The sequence below is a fragment of the Galeopterus variegatus genome, unplaced genomic scaffold (genome assembly GCF_000696425.1).
Source record: "Galeopterus variegatus unplaced genomic scaffold, G_variegatus-3.0.2 Scaffold3510, whole genome shotgun sequence".
Taxonomy (NCBI): domain Eukaryota; kingdom Metazoa; phylum Chordata; class Mammalia; order Dermoptera; family Cynocephalidae; genus Galeopterus; species Galeopterus variegatus.
The window spans coordinates 105,051-115,412 of NW_007729621.1; the positions used below are offsets into that span (position 1 = coordinate 105,051).

Below are 10,362 nucleotides of genomic sequence, written 5' to 3' on the forward strand. Positions count from 1 at the left end.
CCCTCGGCGGGAGCGCCTCCGCGCTCCCAAGCGGCGCACTGTAGCAGTGCACCACCGGGCTGGCCCGCCTCTGAAACTTTTAGAAGAAAATGTAGGAGAAAATTTTTATGTTATTGGGATGGAGAAGGCCATTGTAAACAAGACACAAATCCCAGGAGACTCAAAGGAAAAGATGGACAGGTGGGCTACATAAAAACGTGAAACTCCCGCCACGTGTTGTGGAGCTTCAGTGAGCAGAGGAAGCAAGACGCACGAGGATGCCTCTCCCCTCCATGCCGTCCTCCGTGGGCTGGGGCTGGGGTGCAGGGCCAGGCAGCCAGGCCCACGTACTCACTGTTGAGTCCCTCCTTGTTCACGATAGAGCTGCTGCCCAGGGCCTGGTAGTACTGCTGGTTGCTCATGAGCGTGTGCATGCCCAGGATGGCTGTGGGGACAAGGAAGGACCTGTGACTCACTTCTCTCACACAGAAAAGCCTCCTGGGAACTCCCATTCCATACCCAACACTTGCATGGAAACTGAAAAAATTTTATTTTATATTTACTCTCGCCTCTATTTATGTGACTCTCCCATCTCCGTCCCCAGCCCGGACTCCCCTAGTCCCTGGCCTCATTCTCCTGGATCTCCCTGGTCATTCCACTGGCACATCTGACCTAACTTAGCCAAATCAGAATGACTCTTGTCCAACAACAGCCTCTTCCTTTGGACCACCTTCCATCTTGTCATCCTGCCTGTCCTTCAGGGGAAAACCCCTAAGGTCATGAGACCTCCCCGGTGTCTCTCGGATCTGCCCCACCTCCCACTCCATCTCCTCTGTGCTGGTTGAGGCCCTACCATTTCTTGGCTGTATTATCAGAGCTGTATAACCACTGGAGTCCTGGCCTCAGTCTCTTCCTACCCTCTACCTCCCAACATTCAGCACAGAGCAGCCAGAAAGATCTTTCTGGAATTGCCAACTGACCAAATCACTCCCATGCTCAGCCATTCTTTCAACCATTCATTTGCTCAACATTTATTGAGCACCCACACTGTGTGCGCTGCTCTAGGAGAGACAGCCAGAACAAGAAAGACAGGGTCTCAGCTCGCACGGTTGCCAGTCTGCTGGGGAGAGAGGGGCTAAGCAAGTCCCTGCACAATTACACATATAAGCACAGGTACGGTGGGTACCGTGGAGGAGAAGTTCAGTGTGTTCTGGGACATGGGAAGGGAGCGATGACTACGTGTTGTCCAAGTTAAGAGAAGGGAGATAGAACATTCCAGGCAGATGGAATGGCAGGTAGGAAGCCCTGCAGCTCAAGGGCAGCAGGCCAGAGATAGAGGAGGCTGGGGGAAAGGGGGAAGAGGACAGAGCTGCAGTTGGATTTGTGGTGGCAATAGTAACAAGGACAGTGATGACACCCTCACTCACTGAGCATGTGCCCTGGGCCGCAGGAGACCCTTCGTATCGGGGATTCACAGTTGGTTTGTACACCAGAATCACTTGGAATCTTTGGAAGCTCCTCATGCCCAGGCCTGCCTCAGACAAATTAACCCAAAATCTCTGGGGGTGGGGCCTATGCATTTGCATTTTTTAAAGCTCCCCAGGTGGTTTCAATGGGCAGCCAAGGCTGAGGACCATTGCCTTATAATACCCACCTTGATCTGCACAACAACCCCCTGGATTTATTCACACAGGCAAGGTTGGATCCTATGGGGTCTTCTAGGTTGAGGTAAGGAGTTTGGATGTCTTTTTCCAGGGTCACCTGGGAAGTCATGGAAGGCATGAGCAGGGAGTGAGACGGTCTGAGCTGAGTTCTGACAGTGTGTGGAGAACTCACTACAGAGGGGAGAGATGGACATGGCTTCGGGAACCCTGAGGCTGCTGCAGCTGCCCAGATGGGAGGATGGTGGCTTGTGATGGCCAAGTCCACACCCTACAGCCTGGCCTCACAGGACTCCCTGGGCTGGCCCTGCCTTAACAGCCTTGTCCTTCACCCACTTTTTCTGCTCCGGCTACACAGACAGGCACTGCTCAGTCCATTCTCCTGCTTTTGCCAGTGCTGTCCCTTCTGGTGGTGATTCTCTACACCCAGTTAAATTGGAATTTCAGATAAACAATGAATAACTTTGTAGTATAAGTATGTCCCATTCAATATTTGGGATGTACTTGTACTAAAAAGTTATTGTTTATCTAAAGTTCAAATTCCACTGAACATGCTATATTTTTTTTAACAACTCTACCTCCCAATCCTTCAAGACTTGAAGTAACCCTTCCTCCTCCAGGAAGTCTTCCTGGGTTCCTCCCTCTCCCTCTCTAGTTCTCTCACTGCACCTGGTGTCCTTACTAGACCACAGAGTACCCACTGTTAAAGCTATCTGGATACACACGTGTGCTTCCCGTACTAGACTGTGGGCTTTTGAAGGATTGGGAAAACTATTATCTCTCTCTCTTCCACCTCTCCCACCTCTCTCCAAAGACAGTAGGTATTTGGTAAATATTTGGTGATGATTTTTTTAAATCTCTAAGCCATCTCATTATATATGGTTTCCAGTTAGAGGGACAACATGAGAGCTTGTAAAGAAGAGTCAGGAGACCCAAGTCCCAGTCTTGACTATGACCCTGATGCCAGTGTGACATTGGGCAAGTCCCCTCCCCTCTCTGGGCTGCAGCCTCCTCTGCCCAGCGAAGGGTGAGGCAAGAGCTGGGGTTCTTAGCCATGGCTGCGCATACGAATCACCGGGGAGTTTGAAGGCAATATCAATGCCTAGCTCTACCCTGGACCAAATGATGCAAGTCTCTCTAGATATCTTTCTTTTTTTTTAATCTGCTCGGGTGATTTGGGGGCTCACTGGGAGCTGAGAACTACAAGATGAGATGATCTCAAAGTCCCTTCTGTTTCTCACATTCTAAAAGTCTTTTCGGCTAAAATTAGGCTTGCCTGTTCATCACTAAGGAGAACTGGTAGGGAGAGAGGCATCTGCATTTTTTAAAGCTCTCAGGGTTTTAATTTAGGCTGCATCTACGTGGGCAGTGGGAGCCAAGGCCTGAGTCAGCGGCAGGTGAATCAGATCACAGCGAGTCACCCTCTGGAGCCGGTTCTTCTAGCTCCCACACAGCAGCTCATGGTGGTCTGGGCTGCCGCTGAGTTTCCAGGTTTGGAAACAGTTTGGTGAGGATGTTGGGAATCATATGAAAGATGTAACCTCATCTGGCTGCCTGGGCTACTTAGATTGCATAAGAGGTGGAAAATGGAAAATGCAAAATGCATTTGTGCTCAGATAACAGCTTCCTGCGATGGTTTAGAAAGGGTGGCAGAGGCAGGGAAATGACAAGGAACTGCCAGGGGACCTACAGGAAGAAGACCTGCATTTCAGTCTGGGCCTTGGTACTAATTTTCTGGGTAACCCTGTACAGATCACTTCCCTTTTTGGAGTTTCAGTCTTCTCACCTGTAAAATGGAATGCGTTTGAATGATCTCTTACCTCCCCATAGGACTTAGCCACACCACAATTTCTCATGTTTTTATCCTGTTTGATTTTTACAATAAGTATCCATGGCAGGTGCTGTCAACCCTTGCAAGCTCAAGAGGGAAACAGTTTGCCAAAACCATTCAGCAATGACTCTTGTGGCTTCTAAGTAAGTATTCCCACTCACCAGGTCACTAGCAGTTCTGAAGTTCTAACACTCCCCCTCAGCTTCGGAATTATAACAACATTCATTCTAGGAGGTAATATATGTCAATAGCAGGCCTAAGAAAAAATAAAACCATCCTGCCGCCCAGAGCAAATCAGGATTCCAAAGAGGAAGGAAGGGGCCGAGCTGAATTTCCACTGAAGAGCACAATGCCTGGGGGTGCTGATGCCAGGGTTCAACGCCAGGGTTTGGCCAGCCCCGGGTCCCAAATCGTGACTTTCTTCCTTGCTTGGTTTGGGAAACTCCACGTCACCAGGGTGAGTGATGGAAGAAAACAGCACATCAGCACTGCCTGCTGCCTCATTCTTTGTCGATGCTGGCAAGGCTCAATTTAGCACTGGGGAACTTGATTTTTTTAAAAAAATGTCTAGATCTTCCTCAAAACTGAAAAAGGACTATTTTTGAACTCTGAAAAAGAACATTGAGTTCTGTTTCCTCTCTCTGCCTTGGCAGGATTCACTAAGTTCATAATTCCACTCAGGACACACAGAGATAACGGCACCCATCCCAGCCTCTCCAGCTGCCAACTGCTTGGGCTGGCTCTGGCAGGTGGCTGGAAGGTGTTTTCCTGCATCCTGGGGACGGGTGGAAGACACTGGCTCCAGCCCAGGATTTGGGTGCAGTTGAGCTACTCCTGGATAAGCCACCCGCTGACACTTGGAGAATAGGAGGACAGGTGCCTAAGCACATGAAAGCAACCAGAGCAAGGGTGGTCTGGCTAAGACCACCTCTGAGAGCCACAGAGCTAGTGGTTGCCAATTGATCTCGGGGGTTGGTGGCCTGGGGGGGTGCTCCATCTGAAGGGTCCCTAAACGCCAACTGGGATCACATCCGTGAGTGGGCACAAGAGGCACTGATAATTCCAAGTGCCTGCAGCTGATTCCCAGTGGCCTCTGAGCCACGACCCAAGGCCACACGCTAAGAACTTAGCACTGTCAGGGTACTGTGTACTCTGCTTATCACCCCGTGGGGACCCTTTTAATGTTTGTGGTCTGTCCTCCTCATTACTTCCTGGGGGCTACCATCACCCAGGTGATAGCAGGAGGGTGCTATCACCCTCAAGGGCAGGGACTGGATCTGATTCATCCTAGTATACAGTAGGAGTTCAATAATGTATGTTGACTCAATGAATGAATGAATGAATGCACGAATGAGGCACCCCACCTGTGTCACACCTGGGTCAGTGTGGCACATCCACTGGTTCCCTCCTATGGGTTCCTACCATGACCAGATACCAAACCCCGCAACACGTGCACCTGCAAAGCCAGTGGCTCCGAGGGGCTGCCCCTCCCCTGCGTGGAGCTGCTGCTGCTGCCGCCGCCGTTTCCTGCCCTGGGCCCTTCTCTTCTCCCTTAGGCTCAGCATCCATATCTCTTCCCTCATCTCCCCTGGCCCCACCACCTAAGCCAAGTGCCCTCTTACACCCTGTCCCTTTTTTGTTAGGACACTCACTCTCATCTGCCATTTCATATTTGCCTAGTATTTGTCTAACATCGGCTCCATGAGAGAGGGAACCGGCCTGTTTTCTTAAGATTCTTTCTCCAGAGCCTAATCCAGAGCCCAATCCTCTGGCGCACAGAGGCAGGAAAGCACTGGATGAACGGTGCTGACTGTGCACCAGTCGAGCCACGCAGACGAGAGGTGACCTGTACACCCATGTCCTTCTCTCCTTCCCTTTCTTCCTCTAGGAGTCACCCCAACTCATGGCTCCAGCCACCCCCTCTTTGAGAAAAAGCTCTAAACTCCACCCGTCTCTGGTGAGCCCGCCACACCCAGTGCTCCCGACAAGGCGTCGGGCCTCATCTCGTGCGGTGTCTTCCCACCGACTCACAGCAGAGCAGCGCTCCGTCAGCCACCGCGCTGTCCCGGAGACTCAGAGGTACTTGAGGCCAAGGCCACGTGGGCCACCAGCACTGGGGACTCAGCTGTCTTCTACTTCATCACAGCCATGGGCTGCTCATGGGTGTTGTGCATGACTCCTGATGGCATTCCAGGAAGGGGAGGGGCGTGGAGGTGGCACTCATCTGCAGCCTGGCGTCATCTCAGCCCTCGGCCTCTGCTCCAAGTCCCACAGCTCTGCCCCGGCCCCTCCTCCAGAACCCACCTCCTCTCTGCCCACACCTCTGGTTCTCCTGACACTCCTCTGGTCCCAGGTTTCACCTCCTTGGCGGACACCCAGAGCCTTTTCCTACTGCAGCCCTGTCCTGTCCCCAGCCGACTTCTCCAGCCTCGCCACCCTGCGCCCTCTCTTGCCCACCCTCTGTGCTCCCTGTGCCTCCCCCCACCCCGAGGGCATCACTCAGGTCACACCGGGTGGTGATGCTGCCAGTGGGACCTGGAACAAAGCCATCTGGGTTCAAAGCCCCTTGGCAGGGCCTTTAACCTCACCGTGTCTACTTCCTCCATCCATAAAATGGGGACAATAATAGAACTTACTTCACAGGGTTGTTGTGGTCAATAAATGCAAAGAAGTACTGACAACAAGTCACACAGCATCTGGGACATGGTTGGTGGTCAGTAAATATTCAGTCCCTCCTGGTATCAGGGAAGAGGATAATATGCAGCCATGCCAACAAAAATAAAGACAAGTAGTTTCAAGACAGCAGCACAGAAAGGCAGCACCATTCTGCAGCTGTTTTGGCTCAGGAGCCGGCAGGAGCGGGCGCTTCCAGAGCCGTCGTCTGATGGCCCCGAGCTGCCTCATGGGGGGACTGACGCCGTGGCTGTGGATCGGGGGAAAGTCCAGGACACCAACAGCCCGGGGCGTCAGTGTGGCGATGCTGGACAAAGGCATCACTGCCTGCCCGCTGCACAGGTTAGCCGGAACTCAAAGGGCCCCCATCAGGGAATGGTTCGGCAGAGGTATATGGACATAGTGTCGGGCCGGTTAGGATGTGCAGCTGCCCACAATCCTAACTGCAAAGCAAACCAGGTGCTGGTGTTAACTGTCCTGTTCCCATATGGAGAAATGCTCACTGCTTCTGCCCTTCATGGTGACACGAAAACCACTCTCTCAGCCCTGACACCCTTCGAGCTGCTGTCCTTTGTCCTTTCGCAAATTTGCTGTCTCCTGAGGGAAGGACTGTCTAGACTCAGGGTCTACACTCCAGCTCTTGTCATTCACTCCTCGGGTCCCTACAACCTGGCTTTGGCCACCAGGGTCACCCCTTGCATGCAGTCGCGTCTTCTCACTGCCCCACCCCTCATGGCCCTGCTGCAGATGAGTGCCACCTCCACGCCCCCTCCCCTTCCTGGAATGCACTCAGGAGTCATGCACAACACCCATGAGCAGCCCATGGCTGTGATGAAGTAGAAGACAGCTGAGTCCCCAGTGCTGGTGGCCCACGTGGCCTTGGCCTCAAGTACCTCTGAGTCTCCGGGACAGCCCTGAACCTTTCTGTCTCCTTGGCTCTTGCACTGGGCTCTGACCATCTTGACTAGGCCTTTGGTTCCCAGCCCACCTGTGGCTAACTGGCCTGCATGCTAGCCTTGCCCCATTTCCATGACTGGCCCTCCAAAGCTTTCTGTCCTGGCCTGGCACCTGCCCTCCTGGGGCCCCAGGCCCCAGCCAGCCATGTGCTCTGCCTGGAGCTTGACCACTCTACTGACGCCCAAATCTTCATCCCAAATGAGGAACCCCTGCAGAACTCCAAACCTTCAGGGACAACTGTCCCCACTGGGGTGGCCCACAGGCACCTCAAACACTCTGGCCTGAACTGAACTCAGTGTTCCCCCGCTCCTGCTCCTCCCTTGCCTTCATTAATGGCACCAACATCAACTTAGTCTCTGGGGTCAGCCCTCCTTCACCCCTCCGTCTACCTCACTCACAGCCAGCCGGTCACAGTCATCCCCTCCTTTTCTCCTCCTGCCCACTCGCCTGGAGTCTCTCCCCACCCCACCCACCCTCCTGCTATCACCTGGGTGATGGTAGCCCCCAGGCATGCAGAAGACTGGGTTGGGGACACAGGACAACTGGGAGCATGCGGTGTTGGATGTGGCCAGAACCCACACCTCTGGGGATGGGACACAGGGTGCGTGCGGCAGGGACTGGACAGGAGCAAGGAGACAAGGGTAGGGGGTTGAGGGCTCTGGAGATCAGGCCACCTTCTGGAGTTTTTGGGATTTGTGAAGACCATATGGAAACACACTTGGAGATGGAGAGTGTGGGACACATACGAGATACGGGGAAATGCTTCTTACCTGCGATGTCACAGAGTTCTGCATCCGAGGCATTTGCCAAGGCCTCCTCCAGCTCTGGCTCCAGCGTCACACTTTCCAGCACAGGATCCATTGGCTTCTGCTTGGGGACCCAGACTTTTCCTGCAAACACATGGGGTGCCTGTTACAGGGTGAGTGTCTGTGATGGGGCAGCCTCTGGCAATGACCCTGGTGGACTATTGTAGGGCCCACGGGATCCCTCCATACTCAGAGTCCCCTAAGTCTTCTTCCTCTGGAGACCAATCTCCCCAAAGAAGAGAAACAGGGATCACCAATGAAGTACCCCTCACACGTGAAAAGAATGACTTTATAACTTGGCCAAAGCAGACGGCTCTCTATTGAAAGCATTGGTCATAACTTTAAACAACCTGTAAATAGGAAAAAAAAAATACAAAAGAAAAATATAATAGAATGCCATGATCTGGTATACCCTAATCCAGGGTTCCGATACAAGAGAAAAATGTATAAACATTTCTAAACAAAATAAATAAAATACACTCAGATTATTAAAAACAAAAAGTGACCAAAAATGTATCCCTGCTTCATGGGACATTTTATTTTTTAAGTGTCAGATTCATAAGTGAATGAGAGAGAAAAGAGGTATGCCTGAGGACGGTCATTTCTGTGTCCACCCATAGGATTAGGAAGAAATTATGGTGAATCCATGGAATGGGATTCCAGCAGTTAGCATAAAGGATGATGGATATCGCTGCTGACTAAGAAGGAAAATGCCCAAGACAAATGTTGTGTGAGAAAGCAAGTTTACAAAATATCAGGAACAATTTAATTACATTTAAGAGAGATTGCATATATATATGCATATATATTTATATATATATTCATGCAACATATATATACACACACACATGCAACAGTATTTATTGAGCACTTCCTATGTGCCAGGCACCTTTCTAGGGGCTGGGGGTGGGGCAGCAGTGAATACGGCTCTCAAGAGCTTACAATTTAGTGAAAGGAGACAGATAAACATGTAAAGATGTCAGATGTCACAAGCATTATGGAGGAAGATAAAGCAGGACAAGGGCTGGGAGATGCCAGGCTGGGGTGGGTGAAGTGGGCCTTGCTGTTTTGGGAAGGGTGGTCAGGGAAGGCCTCACTGAGATGGTGGCCTATGCCTGGGACCTGATAGAAGTAAGGAAGTGGGCCCCAAGATCAGGAACAAGACAAGGATGCTCACTTTTACTGCAGCTATTCAACATTGTACTGGAAATTCTAGTCAGAGTAAATTGACAAGAAAAAGAAATCAATAAAATCCAGACTGGAAAGGAAGAAGTAAAATAATTTCTGTTCATAGATGACATGATCAATAAAAAAACCTGTTAGAACTGATAAACAAGTTCAGCAACATTGCAGGGTATAAGATAAACATACAAAAATAAGTGGTGTTTCTGTATATGAGCAATGAACAATCTTAAAAGGAAATTAGGAAAACAATTTCATTTATAATAAACATCTGTAAAAATATAATACTTAGAAAAAAAATTAACCAAAGAGATAAGAGTTGTACAATGAAAACTACAAAACATTGCTGAAAGAAATTAAAGAAGACTTAAATAAATGGAAAAATATCCTGAGTTCATGGATTGAAAGATTTAATATCATTAAGATGGCAATACTACCCAAAGCAATCTAATTTAATGTAATCACTATCAAAATTTCAATGGGCTTTTTCACAGAAATGGAAAAGCCAATCCTTAAATTCATATGAAAGTGCAAGGGCCATAAATAGCCAAAATGATTTTGTGAAAGAATAAAATTAGGGGACTCATACTTATTGATTTCAAAACTTACTGCAAAGTGAAGTGGTGTGGCACTGACGTAAGGATAGACATATAGACAATGGAATATTATTGACAGTCTAGAGACACACCCAAACATCTATGGCAAACTGATTTTCAACAGGGTGTCAAGTCCATTCAGTGGAGAAAGAATTCTCACTTCAACAAGTGCTGCTGGGAGAAGTGGAATCCACATGCAAAAGAATGAAGTTGGATACCTATCTCACATCATATGCAAAAAATGAACTCAAAATGGATCAATGACTTAAATGTGAGAGCTAAACCTATGAAATTCTTAGAAGAAAACACAGGTAAAAGTCTTCATGACCTTAGAATTGTCAATAGAGTCTTAGATATGATAACAAAAAACACAAGCAACAAAATTAATAATAGATCAATTGGACTTCATCAAACTTTAAAAGTTTTGTGCAGGGCCGGCCCGGTGGCGCACTGGATAGTGCGCCACTTGGGAAGTGTGGCGGCGCTCCCGCCCGAGGGTTCGGATCCCACATACAGACCGGTTCCCGCTCACTGGCTGAGCGAGGCGCGGGGGCAGCGCCGAGGGTTGCGATCCCATTGCTGGTCCCCGGTCCGGTACGGGGGCAACACTGAGGGTTGCGATCCATTGCCGGACACGGAAAAAGACAAAAAGACAAAAAAAAAAAAAAAAAAAAAAA

The 10,362-nt window shown here is 49.9% G+C and overlaps 1 protein-coding gene across 1 annotated transcript in view; it reads right to left on the reverse strand.

The window, feature by feature from the left end:
• Positions 1–10,362, reverse strand: part of TMOD1 (tropomodulin 1) — an 86,803-nt gene that overhangs the window by 31,244 nt on the left and 45,197 nt on the right. Inside the window, exons 4-5 of the mRNA XM_008585283.1 lie at positions 7,872–7,991; positions 335–424 (exon numbers count right to left, since the gene is read on the reverse strand). Coding sequence (XP_008583505.1) covers positions 335–424; positions 7,872–7,991 — 210 coding nt within the window. The remainder of the gene's footprint in view (positions 1–334; positions 425–7,871; positions 7,992–10,362) is intronic.